The sequence below is a fragment of the Falco biarmicus genome, chromosome 2 (assembly GCF_023638135.1).
Source record: "Falco biarmicus isolate bFalBia1 chromosome 2, bFalBia1.pri, whole genome shotgun sequence".
NCBI classification, from domain to species: domain Eukaryota; kingdom Metazoa; phylum Chordata; class Aves; order Falconiformes; family Falconidae; genus Falco; species Falco biarmicus.
In genome coordinates, this window is record NC_079289.1 from 84,063,180 (window position 1) to 84,085,158 (window position 21,979).

At 39.1% G+C, this 21,979-nt stretch overlaps 1 protein-coding gene across 2 annotated transcripts in view; it reads right to left on the bottom strand.

The window, feature by feature from the left end:
- Nucleotides 1-540: 540 nt before the first annotated feature.
- The window catches only part of LANCL3 (LanC like family member 3), a 38,537-nt gene continuing 17,098 nt past the window's right edge, over nt 541-21,979 (bottom strand). The window contains exons 2-6 of one of the 2 annotated variants that reach the window (XR_008819988.1): nt 12,102-12,225; nt 11,011-11,208; nt 8,717-8,924; nt 4,783-7,595; nt 541-3,861 (exon numbers count right to left, since the gene is read on the bottom strand). Coding sequence is in view for 1 of the 2 variants with exons in the window: in XM_056326955.1 (XP_056182930.1) it covers nt 7,436-7,595; nt 8,717-8,924; nt 11,011-11,208; nt 12,102-12,225 (690 nt within the window). In the remaining variant the exon portion in view is untranslated. Of the gene's footprint in view, nt 7,596-8,716; nt 8,925-11,010; nt 11,209-12,101; nt 12,226-21,979 lie in introns of both variants that reach the window. The other variant, XM_056326955.1, reaches the window with a different exon arrangement.

Here is a 21,979-nt window from a genome sequence, read left to right on the forward strand (position 1 = left end):
TGTCCTACTATTCTTTAATGCAACTTAGGCTGTCACCAGATTTATATACAAAAAATGCCAATAACGCCTTGGCCCATTTCTGGCAAGTGTACTGCTGCATTGGCAAGTTTGGAGTCCCATTGTTCAGCTCTAGTTGAGCTCAGCTCGTGGCAAAGATGAAAACCTTGTTATGGGCGGGCCTAGGTGAATTTAATGCTTTAGTGCCCTTCACTGGGAATGGAGGGGTCTTTCTGGAAAGAGAAGAGGCCACCTGTACTGAGATTTAAGCAGGCTGAAAATAAACACCTAAGTGGGAAACTTTAACCTACAGGCCAAAACCAACCTGTCTTCTCTTATGTTGTGGGCAACTACCATGAGTTAGTTTTACCTAATCGCTATGTGCAGCCTGGATGTTTTACCAAATTCCACGGTGAATGGTTTTACCTTTGATAACACACCACTGAAAAGCTTTTGGAGCCCTGAGCTGTGACTGCTCTGGAAGGGGAAGTTGCTAGCACTATGAAAGATAAGTATAGAAACAAGCAATCCAATGCAAAACCATACTGTTCAAGATTGGGCTTTTATTTAAGGCAAAATATACTCACAGCTTTAATATTCATAATATGGATATACACAGAGTTTCTTCTGCCACTATGAAGCTTAGTGTTATCACTGCTTTTAAAAAGCTATAAAATCTAGTTTCTATCATAATCTACAATACAAAACTAATACAATAAACACATTCTGAAAGATCACAGTGTTTAAAACATTAGAAGAGCAGGGGTCCTGCTTTTAAACAATAAGGTGCATTTCTAAAGAATCAAATCTATCTTGATTCTAAGGGCCTGTACCATATTATGGCTGCAAATGGCTATTACACCGAGAAACCAATCTAGGGTGTAGCACGTAGTCAAGAGATGAACACTATATGTTGGAATATATTGAATAATCAAGTGTCACCAACACAAACTGGACATGAAATAATGCCATTTCAGTTCCCTGTACTTTTTGTTCATATTGGCATTCAGGTAAGTTGCAGACATGTTGAAGGAAAATGGGTATAAAACTGCTATTAAATTGAACCCTGCATATGCAGACACCTGTGCTTTCCTCTTACTGGATGAACAAGCCTTACTAATTTCATGGGACTTGTGTAAAGGAAAGTCTGTAAGCTTGGAGTCTGGAATTATGTAGTTTTTCACCTATTTCACATGTGTGAAGGATCTAACCTTCCACAGGAAATCAAGTGGGAGATTCACCACTGACATCAGCAGGTGGCATATCAGGCCCTTAAAATGGGTGCAGGAGGCCAAATCAGTGACAAAATCAGACCGTTGTTAGAGAAATTCTTTCTTCTCTCACGCATGGTCATAGTAATGAAGACAGGAACAGAGTTCAGTTTCTGGTCGGACAGCCTTTCTCTTCTATATGAAGTAGAAGGAAATGAATAGGATTTGTTTTCTATTCACTATGGGATATAACTGACTTCAGGACTTCTACATAAAATTTTCAGGGGAGTATGCATGTATAGTCATGCAGTGCTGTTGCTGAGTATCACTGCATTATAAAGAATCTTTTATTCAAATATCATTATACCACTAGGCAAAATGAGTTTTTAATTAATTTTCTGCCATACTAGTTTGTATGGCTGTACTTGACCTAAATGCCTCCACCTTCTCCCTTGTAAGTATTAAAAATAAACATGGCCTTATGTATTTCGAAGCTGTTTGCTATTTAGAAATTGACTTTTTTCAGAGCATCATTTAAAATTTTAAATATACAGGGTACAGGACCAACAGTGACATCAGAGACAGTGCAGATTAGTTAGGAAGTTTAATAACTCAAAGGAGGTCAAAAAGTTGGTGCATGTTGGCTTCTCCAATCTATTTTTTTAAACTGCCTAAACATTGATAGTGTACATCGCTTCCATTCCGTTGAATGCTAGGAGTAGGCAGTAGGTTCAGCTACAGGCAACGCCTTCACAGGGAGGCTGTTTTCAGCATATGATGATTTTGCTGCAATGGCAATGAAGCTAAAACCTGTACGGTGCACACTGTACCGCTATCTGTGCAATGAAGCAAACTGTGCTATTCTCTTGGAAAATGCCTATTACATCCCTAAATTGCGGTATTGTTTTGTGGGCCCTGAGCATTTTTGGCTTATGGCTTTGAAGTATGTTGTTCCCTCAGTAGCGTAATTTTTGGTCATTTTCTTATTTCTTTTCAATTTAGCTTTCTGCTGCTTACTACTTAGTCCAGGACATATTGTTATAAACTGAAATGTCTTCTCAGAGCAATCCAGATTGTGCTGTAAGCCAGTAATTGGTATAGTTCTTCACAGGAAGATTACTTTTTTAAAATTCACAGGGCAATTCTTATTCCTGATATACACTAATCTTCCTACAGATTAGAATATGCACTCATGCCAGTGAAAATTCAAGGTATGTAGGAGAAATTACCACACCTGAGATTTACGTGGCAGACCTCAGAGATACACTCTGTCCATGGATCTTATAGGTCCAAGTAACAAGGACATATTCTCAAAATGCATGCATAGGCTAAAATAGGTCACTGTTTGCGTAAAACATGCAGTATGTTGGTAGATGCTATAACTGTATATGCAGATAACGATGTAGGTAGAAAAATCTGATTGCTTATGAAAGTTTCTATTTGCACATATTAAACACGTATGTTTCTGAATATATCAGATACCTACAATTTGTTTTTTTCCACAGTACTTTAAAAACTAATCAGTATTCTTATCATATTATGTACATGTCCATATAATTATTATTAGAACATCAAGAGGCATTACTTAATTTCACAGAGTAGCAAAAGGGGCGACCACTTTACTTGCATATGTTTGTGCATTTTTCCCAGAACTATTTAAATATGTATTTTGGAATGTTTAGCCATTTCACTTGGTTTTGATTATCTGCATAGACTGAGATACTAGAGAAGTTAACATGCTCCCTTGAAAGTCTCTCTTTGTTTTATTTAATGATGTAAAACATCAGTGACAGTTGTTACGCAGTATAATGATTTTTCCTTAGCAGGTGGGAAATGGCAGAGCCAGTGAGAAAACCTGGGAGAGTAAAATAATGTAATGCAAGTAAGTGGAACACCCCTCTTAAGTAAAATCTATCAATCGTATTTCAAAGAACAGAAGACCTGGGCTGCTTCTTCAGCCCTCTGAAGTTATTCATAGGTTGGGAAAGACAGGCAGGGAAACTGATGGAAACAACAATCCAAACAAAGCAGATATTAAAAGCAGTGGCACAAAATCAATACCTTATCATGCTGAGAAGTTGTGAGTAGCAGGAAAAAAATAGGGTGTATTTGTTAGAACGGTACTGCTGCTGAAACTTACTGCATCTGGCTCTACAAGTCCTGAAATCACAATATCTGGACATTAGAGATCTGGTTTCCCTCAAAATTATTCCATGACAATAATCTATGGATGACCTATCAAAACAAATGAATAGTATATAGCTCCTTAAACTGATTTGTAATCTACAGCTTTACTCACAAACAGCATCACACAAACACAGGTACATCACAATAAGCACCAATACCAATACAATGCATCCTCTTTGCTTTAACAGCATAACCAGAAATAACTATTATTTCACTTAAATTCCTATTGCCTACACTTTAGAAACTAAACGCGGTCAAGAAACTAATGTGCAAACATGATGTGGTAAGTTGTGTTTTACACTTTGAAAGAGGCTTCTCAAGTTTCCGGTAACACAGTCTTTTGTCACAGCACCATGGCAGAATCTGTTCAGGAACACGCTTTTTCAGTCTGTTAGGGCCTGAATCAGGAGCAGGAAGGAGACAGCATCTCACTCAGAATGTCTAGCAAAGGTTGCATGATCGATTCCTTGAAGCAGTAGGGAGGGAACACAAAGGACCTTATTTTTTTATTACACTGAAAAGTGCTGATGGCTCTGCTCAGGTTGCTTTCCTGTCAATGTCTTAAAAGCAACAAATAAAGGTTGCAACAGCATGTATGTAACAGCATATATAGTACAAAGGAAAAAATATTAGACAATTACGAGGAGGAAAAAGATGAAAAAAGACTGCTCATTTAATGACTGGCATTTTCAGAAGAGCCCTGGGGTATATTTACACTGTGCTCAGAAGCTGAGACTACAGCACATCTAGTAGCCACCTTGACCTAGCAAGGTCAGATGAGAAAAGCCACGAAGCTCTAAGAATGAGCTCAAACTGCCATGTGTAATAAAACAGATGAACGATTACATTCCAAGATTTTACAAGAGGTATCCCATGAGACTGGATGTTTATGTTTACTGATCTTGTGTCGTAAACAAAGTCTGCATGCTGCCCTTGCTGATGCTAGTGCCGAATTTGCATAACTTGCAGAGAGATGTTTGGGATCTAGATTTTGAAAACTGGGCGGTTACATTGGTTTTTCTCCTTGTTGAATGGACTAAATCTTTCTAAAAATAACTATTCTTTCTCACAGGATGAGTATCAAATGAAGGCAAACACATGGCTTCGCACATGGAGAATGGTTGCGGAGACAAGATTTGTTTTGTGGGTACTGCTGAACACAACACAGAGCAGATCAGAGTCTCCTTTGAATGTAAGTCAGAAGGAATTAATTCTACAAAGAGACAGAGGGAAAACCCCTAGAAGCCTAACATGAGTTCTTAATGTGTATTTCCTGCCATTTATGAAGAATTACATTAAAAGATTAATGCAGACATGACAGTTGGAAGTTAAGCATGATAAAATGGAGTGATTTTATCTACCTCTATTATGGTAAATTTTAACATACATGTGGCATATGTTAGAATTCGTGACTTGGTCAGGTTACTGTACTGATCTATTGTGCTCTAGATTTATTGAGGTTTGGCAAACACGTTCTTCTTCAAGCATCTCCTGAGAAATAAATAACTGGAAACAATTAAACGTTGTGGTCCATTGGTAATGAAAAAGTAGGCTCTGGGGACAGAATCAAAAGGTCGTGATTACTATTCTGATACACATACTCTCATGAGGCTTAAGTTTGGAGCTGTTTGGGTTTTTGACAGTGTAGTTACCAAAACACTAGGTGGTTTTGTTCTGTGTTTGCATCTCTAAATAAAAGGATGGGAAATAACTGTAAGATTGCAACAGCTCGAGTCTACATGGCAGAACCTACTTCTCTGTCTTACAATAAGGTGGAATACAGTTACTGTAGCTACCTAACTGCTGTGGCACAAATGTTGTTACTTACGTGTTTTAGCTGAGTGACATCACCCTACAATAAAAATTGAGACTGAAAACTTACTGACCACAGGGGAAAAGTAGATAGGCCAAGTTCTACCTTCCTTAAGCATCTGTTTGAAAAGGTTCCAGTTATGAAAAATATGAGCCACTTTCATTACAGAAATGGACTTAGGATCTTCACTACTCACAGCTGGCTTTGCTCTGATCTAACAGGAACGTTTCAACATGTCTGGGCAGAGCACACACACATCTCCGTTATCTTTTTGATTTAGCCTCACATGTATACCTCCCGATGAAATACATCCTCGTACGTGTACACATCTCACTGCTCAGGGTAACAAAGTTACATTAATGGCTTTCTTAAAAGTCCTTTTATCCCACAAATAATAAACATGTAACAACTGTATATTGAATTTTAACATTTCCATTCACAAAAAAAATCCATAAATTCTTCACAAATTGATACAGAACTGCATTGCTTTATTCACTAATTAAAAATAGTTACTTCTGTGATTAAGTAATTAGAGCTGCACAGTGCAAGACAAAATAGCAGAAATCCTAATCTGCAGCTCATAATAATGCAAGCCATCTCATTAAAATAACAGTGGCAAGAGCACGAATGGGATTACTGTATTAATATGCAGAAGGACTGCAAGACCTGGCTCCAACTTATAGCCTGATCAAGGCCCACTGAAATTAAATGGGAACTTTAATCCATTAAAGGCATTAAAAATAAAGAAATTGTAATCTCCTCCAGCTGAGAATGCAGGAAGAGAGACTGCATTGTTTGGCAGTGCATGTATGTCAGCTTTTTCACACTTACTTCAATTTTTATGACATTCTGGTCTTCCCAATCTGTCTTTAAAGGTTATTGCACTACATTATTCCCATATAAATAAAAATAAATAAATAGTAAGTATTATTTTAAATACAGACATTGATTTTATATTTTTTTTAGTACAAATCTATGTTAGCATTTTCTTTAGCTTTCAAGTACCATATCATATACGTAATACATATAAACCAGCATATATTGCAACCTTAAGTGCTAGTGCAACTAATGTTCAGCAACTCATTTATTTCTATAGCTACAAATCATTTGGGCACATACATTATTTTGTTAACCAGGAAAAGAAGTAATTTGAGCTTTGTTATGAGGTTTTTCTTAAGATCAGTATGCCATCCAAGGTCCGCATTCAGTTTGCAGTGTTTGTAGTGAACAAATCATCAAGGAAAACAGATTTTCTGTTCTCTGAAATATGTACATTATTGTTCAGAAATGCTGCTATGAGCAATTAATTTTTAAAGGAAGCTTCTGTGTCAGCGAACAATACTTATCTAGTAATGCTGTATCGTGAAGAAAGCATCTGCCTGCTGTACCTTTGCTATAGAACTTTTTGATCCAAGTCTTTTCCATGGCTCCACTCATCTTCCCTGTGACAGGGAAAGTATTGACAGGAAGTGACAAAGTTACAGTAAATCAGTAAGGAGACCAGCTCCTTGCCACAGACTGAGTTCTGAAAGGAAGGGTCAAGTTCAGTTCTCAATTATGCACATGAAACCCCACTAGCTGAAATGAACTTGTGAAACTGCAGGCTGAATATAAAGCTATCTACCTAATTATCTTTATATGCATATGAAGATGAAAGAGCTCCAAGAGACAGGTACTACTAATACATGTTACTAAAAATAGTAGATGTGGGTTTAGGTAAAAAAATTCCAGATTTTGCCTTTGTGCGGTGTAGTGACACATCTACAACACCCTCCCCGATCAATGCATTGCTGCATGAAGAGTTGTTTTTGCAGGTCTCTTTAAAACCTAATGGATGTATCACTGTTTCCTCTTTTTGCATGCCCCTGTAATTCTAGCTTGCTTTTTTTCCCCCCCCCTGTGCAACCACCAAATTAAACATTTGATAATGCCCCTTTCTCTCTCATTTCAATAATTAGATTTTGCTTCTTATTACAGCTAAATAGCTATCATATCAGATTCAATCACTTCCCCCATTTTTTTTTCCACTGACACATTTTTTTTGACCACACACTTCCCTCCCAAAACCCCAGAGTATTTTCTTTTTCACCTGACTCCCAGCTACATTAAGGCTAGCATTAGTGGTACCAGTGGCTTGTTTCGTAAATAGCCTGTCTTGACAAATATGTGAAACCGCAGGTGCCCTTTCCCATAGCCACCAGGACGTGGCACTGGAGAATGATACTCTCTAGACGAAGACACTGAAGAGAGGAAACTCAGCTTGGTTGGGTTGCAGCAAGTCAGTCAGGAAACACACAGTTCCTGAGAAACCTTCATACAGACTATATACACTTTCTAATGCCCGGGAACCAGCCTTAAATTCTTCTGTAAATAAGAACTCTGCAAACCTAAGAGAGAGAAAAAAAATAAATGTTACTATTTGATGTCCCTCTATGTCTACTTGTTGTTTGAAAGCATTATTTCAATAACATTCAATGACTAAGAACAATAGAATGTTCATTATTATCTGCAAATTTTACACTATCTAATTTCTACATGAAACTGAGGTCCATTGGGTCTCTAGAAGAGATCTAACAAATTTTTGCAATCTGTACGTGCATTATGCTTGTCTAAGAGCTATACATTTTTTCTGGTTTTTGTAGGATGCATCTTTAAACATACTTTTAAAAACCTTCTACCTTGGTTGTTCTTTCAGCAGGATGCAAGCAATGCTTGACATTGATGCAACAAATGCTGTAATGCTGAAGTAACTACACAAATAAAATATTCTCACTTCAAAGGAAACAGCTGAAAATGTCACCCTAATTACTATCCCACTTCCCCTCATTATTCTATGTAGTAAGGAAAACAGTAACAAACATTGAATACTGTATTTTTAAACATGTACACTAAATTACAGAAATATAATTAAAGATAATAGCAGCACCGGGACAGAATTTTCAGCAGACCATACTTGCCTGCATCAGGACAAATGGAATTAACCCCACTAGCTAAGCTGAACAGCACAATGCCAAACTGGCTAAAGCTGGGAATGATAAATTAAAAAAAACGTAAAATAACAGCAAAGCAGGTCCTATACTTATTTTCCACTTTTAATAGTAAGGTATAGTGTTAAATGCTGTGAAAAATCAGAACAAATCACATTTTAGTCTGCTCCTGGACTTGGGTACGCAACTTGGCTGGTTTCTGATCTCATGTCAGGATGAGACCTGGATGCACGCTGCTCCTCCCCACCCGCTCTGCTCCCTCCGAAGGAGCGCAGGCTTGCAGGCAGGGAGGGAGGGAGAGAGCCTGGGAGAACTCAGTGCTTCTCCCACCACAGGCAGCCTGGAAGCAGGACCGCAGGGCTCCCCACGCGACTGCGCCTGCCCCACAATTCACAGAACTGCACCTGAGGCTTAAACACTCAGTTTACATCCAAGGGCGGTGATCACAGACTGAGCAGCTTTACAAATGTTCCTGCAACTTTCCAATATGACCCTGAATCTAGAAAGGCAGGAATGCTAACCTTTGTGCCCTGTATATGTATTTTGAGTTTCCAGTGAGCCTATACAGCAGCAGGAACACATAAGCACTACCAGCCACTCCATGGCATATTCCAGGTCCCTTCTTCAACAGGCCCTTCTGCCAAGTTAGCTCTCCACAGCGGATACAAGTGTCCAGATATTGAGGCTTCTTGGAAACCAGGTAAGCTTTGGCAAACAAATATGCAATGCCTAGGAAAATAGCAGCGAGATTGTCTTTTGTAGTAAGCAGGGCAAGGGTTCTGTACAACACACACGAAAATTAAGATTAATACACTAAAAAAACTGCAGTCTCATGCACTACACATGTCAATGTTACATATCTATATATGCCACATGGAGGGGAGCGTATCCGATATGCTAAAAAGCATATGGTAAGATGTACTTATCCACTCCCTGTGACAACACCACTGTCAATCTTTTTCAACGCATTACTGAATTTCAGGGTTTACTCTAACATGCCCAGTCTTTTATCAATTTAAAACAGCAGTCACATTTTTGCCTTTAAAACAGTAAAGTCTTAGCAATGTCTTCTATTGTTTTCAAACCCCCCTTCACCTCACCCATTTACAGTGACAGAAACACAAGGATGGACAAGATCATTTCTACACTGGCAACAGATACAATTTTTTACTGAATGAGAAAAAGAAACTTGCTCTTTTTTTTTTTTTTCCTCAGTGGGGTCTAAGCTGCTTTATTCTATCTACAGATATGCATACTAACTTCTGTAAAAAAAACAAAAACAGCTGACATTTTTAGAGGGGATTCAGATAAAATAATCACAATCTTCAACAGAGCACTGCACAGCTCAGTTCACAGCAACCTTAAAAGAATGCATATGACAAAAAAGAAATCAAGTGCCTAAGGAAATGTTTAGAATAGCTCACTTGTGGTCTGAATATAACATACACTGAAATAACTGAAAAGTGTTCTTGTAAGCTACATGTGCGTTACTACCCAAGAACAGTGATGGAATACAGGACTTTCTGGGGAAGAACAATAGCAATTCATGAATTTGCATGTCTCTACATGTCCCCTAAAGTAACTTCTTTGGGATTTTGTCACTTTGGTTGAGTCTCACTGCATATGTCTTCACTAACAGTTAAAGCAAAGTCAAAGGCCACTCTGAAGATACTGAAACAAAGAGGGCATCTTCCCTGCGGGTTCCAGCCATACTGCAGAAGCAATCACAGAATCACGGAATGGCCAGGGTCAGAAGGGACCTCTGGAGATCATCTAGTCCAACCCCTGCTAAAGCAGGTTCATCTACAGCAGGTTGCACAGGATCACATCCAGGTGGGTTTTGAATATCTCCAGAGAAGGAGAATTTTTTCCCCTTAAATATAAAAAAGGTTGGTAAGCAAAAGCTGTTTTCCCCTCATTTCCCTAGTGTACAAGAGCAAGAAGGTTGTTCCTTAATCATACCAACAACAACAAAGTGCATTACCAGAAAGCACATTTAAAGGATGTTCATTATAATGTACTTTTTGTTACTTTAAATAGAACACCTTTAAAAGCAATGCATCAATGCTCATGGATGTTCTTTAATAAAAGGAAGTTTTTCTGCAAGCATCTAGGTTCATGTTACCAAGCCAATACTAGTCAGCAATAAAATTCTGTCTGGGGATAAAAACTCAATACACAGCACTACTTGCTGAAATTACTAAGGTATAGGATTAGATTTTGAACGGACAGACATCAGCCAGCTTTGCCTCATGAACCCAAACTAAGGATTAATTCTCTTTTTCTCTGAAAAGCAGTTTTGTATGGGTGACTTTCAGAAAAATGCCTCTTGCAAGTACATGAAAATACTTTGGTCAAATTTATGCATTATCCATGTAATAAGTGCAGCATAAACTTTGACTCTGATGTGCAGGGAAAAAAGGTATTCTGAAGGCCTTCCCAAAACTCACAGATACATCTATGCATACTATTTTTCTGTCCAGCCATATGCTGTCTTTTGACTCAGCTGTACCTTTCTTTGAGGTCTTGTCATGAAACAGAGCAAGACTGGCAAACATACAGTTCAGGATCACCAAAATTCTTTCAGCTATGATCACCCCTACTTTTAAGCAGAAAATAACCTATCATTCCAGCTGCTTCAGCAATAAGCCACTCTTTACTGAAACAAAAAGCCTAAATAGTTTGCCTGCATCTCCTAAAATGCCAAAATTGGTCAAATTTAACTTGCGATCAATGGCAATCACATGGAGTCACCTAACATGGAAAAGCAATGTGATCAGCATCTGGCTAGTCATAGCATCAATGGGAAAAGAACCTGGAGCTCCATGACACCAGTGTACAAGCTCATTCTCCCGCTCGATTGTCTCTCCCAGCTCAGGAGGCCAGTTGCTGTTCTGTTCTTGGTCCATAAGAAAATCAACGCTCTGCCATACAAGCTCCTGATCTGCTGGCTGCAGGTACTCATAATAGGAAAGCAACATCTGAAGGATTGATGAAAGCCCATGTGCTGCACCTGTAAAGAACAGAAAGAGTCAAATCAGAGGGTGGGTTTAGGTCCTGCCTTCACCTCACAGCAGCTTTCCCTGGGAACCGATTTCCTTGTCAAGTGCATGGCTCTTCCATCTTCTTCATGCACATTACAGGTGCTTGGAATAAAAACTTCCTAGGTGCTTGACACTATGATTTGTTACTACTTCTGTCATTTCCAGTTCCCCTAATTATGCAAAAATATGTATGATTTTTTTCTACTTCCACTCTGATATGACTGAAAGTCAGTGTGTGGAGCTAAACTGAACCTAAACTGAATACTGTTTCAAGACATTACTCTTCACACACTACTGAATCTGGATTGGTATTCTGAAGTCTTTGTTAAACCCAAAATGTAACTGGACCATAAATAGTATTCCCAGTTACTGACTGACAGTATCAGTCATCTAAAACCTAAATTTCAGTGCAAGAACTGTCTGTACCTGCCAGGGTCTGTGGAGCAGCACCACTCAGAGATTTCTACCTCTGCTCCCCTGCCAGAGAACTCACTAACATCCACAAACCAATCTCACACTTTCTCCAGTGTGATATCGTGCCTTGAAGACCCCACTAGGGACCTACTCAGTGACCTTTCACCACTGCTTCAGAAGAGCTCCAGATAAGCCGCTCGTGATGGATAGGAGCTGACCATATGCTTGAGTTGTACTGCTACAGCAAAAAATGCTCTGCAAGTCCCTGTGTGGCAACAGCAGCCTACAAATAACATCCCCTGACTGTTCTCTCTGTGGACCTTCTCCACACAGTTGGATGGTCCCAACTCAGTCAGGAGAAATCCCACCCTGTGGTTTTTACATATTTTATTTCTGAAACATCTACAACACAGCATCACTTTCAACACAGCTGGTGTGTTTTACTCACCAAGATACTCTGTTCCATAGTAGGAATACATGAGTGGAAACGGTTTCCTCTTCTTCACTGCATACTGCTTTCCTGATTCTAGTATGGCCAGGCAAATTGATTTTATTTGTGCTGGGGTCAGCACCTAAACAGAAACATCAAACCAAACATCAAGTCTATTATAATAATTTTATTTTCTAGACATTTATCAGGACTCTGCATTTTTGCTGGTGCACAAGACAAAGTACTGCCTTTAATCTTATGAGCATGCCATAATAGACATCATTATTAAGAGCTCCTTACACAAAATAGTAAATGTACATAATGTTTCTCAAAACAAGAATTTCATCCTGTCTCAGGAAACTGTCAAATCTTTAGCTGCAAAAAAGAAGTGAAAAGAGGCCCACTAAGAACTCCTGCCTTTCCTTCCCAGGATGGCACCTGACAACAAGCAACCAGGCAAGCTGCAGAACATCAGCCTCCAGAGTAGCAGATAAGACAAAGAAAAACAGACCTAGAGAGGGAGTAAATGTTACAGGCTTTATCGGGGCATACCAAGCTAGGCAGATTTTTCTGCAAGCATGATAAAAAAAAAGAAGAAGAAAGGAAGAGGATCCTAAATTTTCTTGAAAAACCAATACTACATATGTAGGTCCGGAAGCGTTTTAGTAAAAGAATCAGGCCTTCTTATTTCAAGACAATGCTAAGAAAAATGAAGCGCAAGACAGGTTTCTGTGAAGACAGGCTAGCTACGTTTACGGGACTTTATCATCATGAACAGGTCAACACTGCCTTTAATGCAGTCCAAAGAAATGACTAATGCCTTATTTACATCAAAACTAAGACTGAAAAAAACATACCTTTCACCAGATGTTCATTTTTCCAAGTCACTGACCTAAAGCACACAGTGAGGAGCTGGTTTTCCAGGTTTTAACTACAGCTCTAATTATATGCAATTCACTGCAATCATCAGCAATTTCCTCTGTGTCAGCCACACCTGTAGGTTATGGACCAGTACCTAGGTAATTTAAGTAACTTAGTTGAAGTAGTGTTTTGGCTTTAGGGGGAAACCTGTATGGCAGCTGTACTTTGCAAAAATATATTTCAACTTAGGAAAAGTGAACTGAGAAAGAAAACAGGCAAAATGAGGCAGAAAAAAGAAAAAGGCTGTAGAAATATCCCTGTCAAGATAAACAGCAATCCAAAACTAACTGGAATATCAAGATAATGTTTTTAAAGTGTTTCTGAACACATTTGGTTTCGCCATAGTTTGTATTACCACAGGATTTACTCTTTAGATAATACTGTCAGTGTTAAGTATGGATGCAACATCTGTTATAAACTATATTCTCTCATTTGGCATGTATAAGATGGTATGGAAAATTAATGTCACTTAAAACTTCACTGAAAACTAATGGCTGAAATATCTTTTTTGTCTATCTTACCTTGCTCCCTGTTAACAAGGCATTTTATTACAGCTGCTCCAAATGACTATGCTATTTGTACAACCTGGAAAACAACCTACTTCTGATCGTGATTAGTGTTCTTTAATGTTACTGCAGTAGAAGTAAATAAGCCATTAACATCTGGAGACTTCACTCATTGCCAGTCATTTTTAAATTAATTGTTTTAATTTCACTGAATTTAAAGAAATAGTTTAAATCCTAAGCAAATGAGGACAGCGGAGACATGGTGAGACACACTGCATACTCTCCAGAGCTCTCATTTTACCATCTTGCAGTTTGGGACCTAATAATGGCTATTTTAAAGTACTGATGGTGTATTTTGAATGGATTTAAATTTCTACCCAAATCCAGCCTTGCACAACACTGCACAAAGAAGTATCAGTTAGGAAGAAATGCATTGTTCACCTTTTTTTTATATAATGTAAGTATAAGAAGTCAAACACTTAAGCGCTATGATTACTTCAGTTATACATAGTATACTGTTTGGGCTGGCATAATGAAATATGCTAATGAATATCACCTCTTTTTCAGAATGCAAAAAAAGCTCACATGCAAAGCTAGATCAAAATGATTATTTAAAATCATAATTGGAATGGACGATAGAAATCAACTCTTCCTGACCCACTTCCACATTACTGAAGAAAATGTAAAAGAAAATAACCTGTATATCTTGAAAGCAACCTTCTGGCTACTCACTGACCTGTACGCTTTAAGACGGGTAGAAGATGTGTCCTAACTAATAGCTAGGTAAGAAAACTTCCATGCTGACTCCAAGTCTCTCTTACCAATTGCCTAAATCCACAGTAATTGCACTGTTACCTCTGTTTTCCAAAACACTTAAATATGAAGGTTTTGTATTTGCTCCTTATTCTAGGAAACGGTTTGCTGGAACAGAAACATTAATTTACCATCATTATTAATGGACTTCCACAGGTTGAATGATCAGAAATCACATTTAAGTTTTCCATTGGTTGCTACATTTTATTTCAACCAATTCTTTCACCTTACCAAGAAACAGATAATATGTGGCCAGTCTCTGTATGCTCCCTCACAACAGCTTTAATAAAACAGCTAAAAACTTTTGACCAAAACAACAATCATAAACCACATAAATCATAACCACAGACGTACGTGTAGCCATGGTTCTACAAAGTTAATTTTAATTTCAGTGTAGTCACAGTGCCTCCTTGACCCAGGAATTACTGAAAGAGTATGTTTCATTAGGGACGGCAAAGAAATAAACTGATCATCCCAAAGGCTTTGAAAGGATAAATTGCATGTTGATATCACATCCACTGTTGAAAGCTGTCAGATGCTTTGATGAAGAATAAAGCCAATATGAGAATATCCTATACTCAGAAAAAAATTTCATGCTTGAGATAGCTACATTTTTTGAGAAACTTCTTGAATGTCATTTAATATGAGCTGGCTACACAGCAGGTAAAATTATTCTTTATCATGTCAGTACTTACAAAGACTAGTGACATTAAGAGATATATTGCTGGTGGTTTAATATTTCAGCTAACACGTTTAGTATTTTTAAGGACACCACAACCTATCGTGTTACACTGGATGTGTCCATTTTAGTACCCTCACTAGATCAAAATTTAAAATACATGTGTTCCGCATTTTCCCTGGAATTTTTGTATCAATTGGTCAGTGGAGTTCCTTATTTTCTGTTTTAAATCATTGTTCAGTGATGTTGTATACTGTTAAACAACAGTTCCAATCACCTTGGTGACAGCTGTGTTCCCCTATAGCTCTTACTTTAAGTACGACATTTGAGCAGCACTGTAATATGTAGTATTTGTACTACTGCCTGTGCCTAGGAGCCCTACTTATAGTAAAAAGCCACTGTGATTGCCTCTGAAGTCTCTCCATTTTTCTGTTGTGCCACTGCAGACAAAATGCCTTCTCCCATTAAGGCACTCCACAAATTTTTGAGTTATTTAAGGCAGGTACTTTATTCTGTAAATCCCTGTTAAAAGTCAGCAAAGGAGTGCTATGTCTACAGCAATTAGAGAACGCTGTCCTTTTTTGTTGTCAGCAATCTTTCTCAACCTGAGATTGTTTAGTTGGAAGCAATTTCACAATCCTTTTAATCTGCTACGAGAGATTTTGTAATATATTGGTTATGGCAATGCTGGGTGCTAGATAATTGTTTCAAAAACTGTAGACAGATATCTTGACCTTGAGGATCAGGCAGAAAGAAGGACTAGCTCTTCTTTGCTTCTGATGACAGTACCAATTTCAGCGGTTCATTATTCTTCTGAATGTTTGCTACAAAGCCCCTTGGCTCATGATTTGCCTTTTGAAAACCACTGCTACCTGAAACTGCATACTGTATTGAGAATATTTGAGGACTGTAAGCTTTTAGTTCTTTTAACAGACCTGTGTTTATTTTCTTAGTGCTCTTTCCTGTATGTATCTTTGCTGAATGCCAAGTATCATTATCTTTTTTTAGATGCATCAGTACCTTTATGAAGTAACAGCGACATTTACATCACTGTGGAAAAAGCCACCTTCTATGCATGTAAAAAATATTAATATGCATCTAACACATCAGGCCTTTCTCTGTCATATTTCTAAAAATCCATTTACATGAATTTGATCATACCCTTTTTCTGATGCTGTAGGAAGTGTCAAAATAAGCTGAAAAAAAAATGGGTTGGTTTACAAATAACCTAACAGGAGCTTTGCCATTGGTCTCCTATCCTGGAAGCCCAGAAGAGGGAGCTTGTGAACTAGTTATAATACTCAAAAATGCTGCAAAAAGATACACATGCCCCTGTTCAGCAGGACAGCTGACTCAAGCGGAAAGATGCTGTAGCCAACTTGGTAATACCTTACTGCACTGTGTGATGTTTAAGTTCGCTCCTTAAGTTTGACTTTTTTCTACCAAAGACGGGCTGGGATTTTTCAGGGACCTTGTGTGCAATGTCATGGCCAGCTGGGTTTTTTTCTTTCAGGTGATGCTAACACCCAAAGCCACAGAAATGTAACAGGCACAAAGTCAGAGGGGTCTGCCTCCCCTCAGTGTTATCCCAGTTTGCCTGAACTACCTCCTACAGCAGGGAACCCAGCTCCAAGTGCACAGCTGTCTGCTTTTCTTATAAGCAGTGTCGAGCACACCCTTCTTTTCAAAATCATAATATATTTTTTAAATGTCCTGAAAACTTTGTTCAAGGAATCAGATTAGTTCCTGAAGTACTACTGATACTGTTGCTACTGCAGTACGTTCACGCTGTAACAGCACCATGAATAGCAATTTCTAGAGAGCGTACTTTCCCAGTTTTCTCATATTAACACAACCACATGACAAGGTGTGTAGACTCAGCACAACTACTAGTACGATTGTTTCAGTTCATTGGAAAACCGTACTTGACTGCAATCTTGAGTAAAACAGACTTCCCTATAGATCCCGTTGGTATTGCTTGGTTTTAACATGTAAATTTTGGGGATTTTGAGGCTTGCTCTTTGCCTCACCAGCATGAAGGCAACAATGTCAGTCCTGTCCTGTTTTGTGGGTCACTAATCACAGGTCCAATCAGAAACTGAAGACTGCACTTATTCCTGATGAATCGGATTACTGGTAAAGATGACAATACAGCACTTTGGTTATTGCTAACGGAATACAAAATCTTCACAGGTCTCACCTGCCAAGACTGCGCAGCACTAAACCCGTCAAATTCTGCTGTTAAATCTTCAGAATGGGAAAATTTCAGACACAGCTGCAAGTGAAGTACTGCACAAAAGGATGGCGCACAACTGTGCCTGTAGCTAAGAGGCTGTCTGAGAGCAGCTGGTGCTGCTACACGGGTCAAATGCAATAAGCATCTCTATTCACTGTGTCTCAAACACTGGAGAGTTTCAAGGAAAAAATGGCAGCTGGCCTTTCTTCAAGCTTCCCTTGTCTGGGGTCAACGAAAAGAGAGGGAAAACATGAGATTCTCCAGTTACAGTCAGGCTCCAACACCTTTCATTCAACTGCACCAGGGTCTGGCTGGATACAGCCGTGTAGTTCTAATATAGTGGTTCTCCCAGGTCCTGGAAAGGAAACAAGAGGTTCCCATCACCCTCTTTACTTGAAGAAAGTATGGAAGCACAACCACCCCGCTCTCTGCTGCTGGAGAACTGAAGCAGGAAGGATATCAAGGAATGGATCTAAGAGCAGAGCTGTTCAGATAACCAACATCACTGAGGAGGTATTAGTCTGCCTATTGAGAACTTGGGTGCTGTTCAGCTGAACGTGGCTGGTCAGCAGCACAGACAGCAGAGAATTTCTCAGAACAAGTCCCATCACAGAAGAAGTGAGGTACCCTGGGATGTACTTCTGTGTTACAGCTTTGAAATGGAAGCTGTCTGCACCCCAGCTGCATGTTCTCTTCTGCCTAGTAAAGGGTTAGCGTTACCACACAGCACAGAGCACCAACAATTCAATTTCAAGCACCTCTCCCTAGAATTGCACCCAAATTCAAGACCATGAATTGAAAAGCATGTTTAAAAACAGTAAAAATATAAGACTTGCAAATTAACTGAGAAACAAACCTGATGCTGCTTGGAGAGGCTTTCTTCTATATTACAGATTTCTACCCCAAATTTTTCCAACAAAAAAGTAAAATTCTTCTTTTTTCCTTTATTATTATTATTATTATTCAACAACCCCATAATGCATGGTCAAGCCATTCTGTGGGCACAGACCCTGGGAACTGGCCAAAATGGATGTATCAGTGATCACCTTTCTGCAAACCAAATCCTTGTTTGGAGCTCCTGTGTGTCAACCACTCCTCCAACAGAAATCGGAGCTGCTTGTGACAGCTGCAAATAAGTCAGAGATCAGTGCTGCACAGATACTGCTTTCCTTCCGTCTGTGCTCCCCGTATGGGCAGGAGGAAGATTATTCATGTAAAAACTTCTTCACCAGTGGGAAATCCTTTGACTCTGTTTAGTCTCAGTCAGAAAGTACATCAGTACACGAGCCCTGTAGTTACCTTATGCCAAAACTGCAGTGCGAAGCTGTCATTTCCTGAAGGGAGATCTATCCTTCTGCACTCTAGATACATGTCCCTGACAATTCTGCATTATGATGACAAACACCTTCCAAGCTGGGCACCTTGCACTCTTGTTTGGGTAACAGGCAGCTCAGTGTGTTGTAGCTGTGCTGCCCAAGGATCCCATCCCATTTTTTACACTAGTAAGCAAGGAACATCTGCCCTGCCTGTGTATTTTGGATCAGCTTACTTCCCCTTAACAGCGGGTCTGCCGGTTCACTGGGAGTGAATCCATGCCTTCATCTGTTTCACAGACATTTCTTGTTGTAGCAAAGCTGTCCCACTGCTTGAACTGGCTGATTGTATGCAAGCTATGCAAAGGCATAAGAAGTGCTATCCATTCTTCCAGCTCCAGCACAGCAGGAAACAGGGTTCATGAAACAGCCTTTGCAAAAAAAAAAAACCAGCCTTTGGAAAAATGAATATATTAGTGTTTGTGCACTAATCTGCAGGTCAACATGAGATGGGCAGAACTTGATCTCGAGTCAACTGGTAAAGGCCAATGTTTTTCACAGGGAAGCTGACCTAGGCTTACAAGTTCTAGAAATGAAAATGGCAACTGTGTCTAAAACCCAAAGAAAGCTGACAGGCCATTATTTTAACATACCCTGAAGGTCTCCAGAAAGAACTGCACACTTCCATTCCTTCATTCCTTCAACTGGAAAGGCGAGCACTCAGCATCTGACAAGGCACTGATCTAACAAAATGTAATGATTTACTTCTGAGGAGTATAAATGTGCAAAGAGAAATAAATGTCCGTGCTAGGACCTTTTAAGATTATGAATTGTACTACTGCCAAGTTCATGAGGACATAGTTAATTTTAAGGTGCCACTAAATACTGAAGTGAAATCAGGCAGTGGAAAGCACTGCTGCAAGGGGTAAGAGAAAATGAGGACATCACTGCTTCATCTCCAAAATCTAAGCTCTGAGAAAATTAGTCAAGGTTTCTATGGGAAACTGCCAATACCTGTAAAATTCCTTTAAACTGATACTTGCTTAAAAAAGGCAAAAGGAGAAGAGCACTGTGTCTCACTTTATACACCTGACTTAACAAAATGTTACTGCAATAGTGATCTCTCCTGGTAGAGGCGGCTACGTGCTTGGTGGCTGCCCAGCTCTTGTACTCCTCGTCTGGGCTGGCAAGGGCCAGCTGGGTGCTGCATTGCAAAAGGTGCCACAAAACAGAGCTGGGGCTGGCGTACCTGGCCCTGGGAGAAAGGAAAAGGGGGTAAAGGGGTGGGGTGGCAGGGTGGGAGTGGTAAAAGAGTGAAATCGCTCCTGAGCCCCATAGACTAAGTTAACTAGCTGTGTCTGAAGAGAAGAGTCTACATCCAAATTCAGTGTGGTACAGGCCTGGAGAAAAGTCAGCACACGGCATATTTGGATGATTAAATGTTTTTCTACCACATCCTTTGCTGAGGCGTGTCTCTGACCAAACTACTAAACAGAACCTATATGGTTGCACAACCTTTTACCAGCTTCCAGCTTATCATAAGTACTATTTTCATGCTGTAATTGTACATAACAATAAAGCTTTACTTGTTTCAACAACGGTAATGATATAGTTCATGTGAGACCACCAAAAAAGATAAATAAAGCTAAAAGATTACACTGAAAGCAACTACGTAATGCAATAAATAAAAAGTATTGGATGGGGACTGAGGAAGATTGATTGCGAGTTCCTTGAGAATATTTCTAAAGATGTTCATAGTTCAATTTGTCTTAATAGTGTCAGCTTAATCACTTAGAGTGATGGAAAACAGCCTTTTCAGTTTCATGCAGTATTCATTTTTTTCAATTTGTCAAAGTTATTTCACCTGTCAGATCATTCATATAGCTTTTAATATCAAAGTCCTCACTGATCTGACTTGGGGGGTATTACTCCTGGCAAGTATTATATAAGAAACACGGAAAGTTTTACCATTTGGTGTAGCATCTAACACAGATATAAGAATACAGTAGTTTCATGACCATCAGGAATGGAATCCGATAATTCATCTAGTAACCAGGCCGATACCCAGGGTTTCTATGCCATGCAATTATTCTTGTAAATTCCTGTTATTCCACATCTGGCTGATAACACTACAAGGCTGGCTCATAGTCTGTTGAGACTGATAATAATTCTATCTGAGGTAGCCTTTAAAGATCGAGACTACAGGAATATGGCTTACTTGACAGAGTAAAATGCTGACCTTGCTGGCAGAAGCCAAGTAGAAAAACCAAATGGATACAGCTGAGCAAACATCTAACTCTTCAAGGATTGACCCTACTCTCATTTTAGTCATTTTGGAGAGAAGTGACTAGCAGATGCCTTCTCATTCATTGCTCTACACCATTGTGGAGTGTGTGACTTACACACAATAAAAATATTTGGGTTTCTTCATCACTTTTTCTTTAGTTCAAGGCTGTGCACACTCTCTGCCTCTATTGAATAAAGCTGCATTTATAGCAGTATCTCTCCCTGGAACTCCTGAGGAATTTTGCTTCATGTCAACAAATATTCTCAAGGAGATTGTTTCCTGTGACAAGCTGGGCAATATACCATCTTCCACATCTAAACTGAAAGAGGATTAAAAATTTCAGTTGAGGTTCGAGGCAGCACTCCCTTGAAGCTAGAATTCCAAATAATGGCTTATTTTTTGTGCTTAGGCAGAGCTTTACACTCCTGCTGTAAAGCTTCTTTGCTGCTGGAAATACCTTGTTTGAGGAACTAAAAACCTAGCAATAAAATGGAAGATCGCAGTTTATACACCCACCATCAAATAGTACTGGACAGAACTATCGTCACGATCTTGCTTGATACTCAGTTTAACAGGAATTCATTTGCCTTTCAAGCTGTTACACTGGGTCATGGTTCGCAGGTGCAGCTGTGATTGTCGGACACAGGTCCAATTTCCACTGCTTTCCAGGGGGTAGTTTTTTTCTGTCAGGACTACTGGATTGGGCCTGGAGTACACCTGTCAAAAACATTTTACCACTTTTCAACTAATCAAATATTGCAATGTAAACAATGGCACATCATTTACTTATACATATGAAGCAGGTTGCTGGGTATTGTAACTTATTTGTTCCTCCTTTTTTTGGCTGCTTCTGTGTTTTGTTTAGCTTTGTTCACCTGGCTGCAACTCACAAAATATGCCAGGTAGATGTGAAACACTGGAAGACAAAACACTTCATTCTATACATTATTAAGCAGCTTATGGCTTTTTTCCTCTTTATGTTAAAAAATACTTAATTCCTCATCTTCCATCACTAACCAGTCCTCTTATCTTCCCCATGCAACAATTCCCCATCTATCTGCAATGCCTTTAGGCTTGTGTTCTGTGTGTTCAGACCTCCTCCCTCTATACAAGTGAACATACTTCACTCACAGGCTTAGCA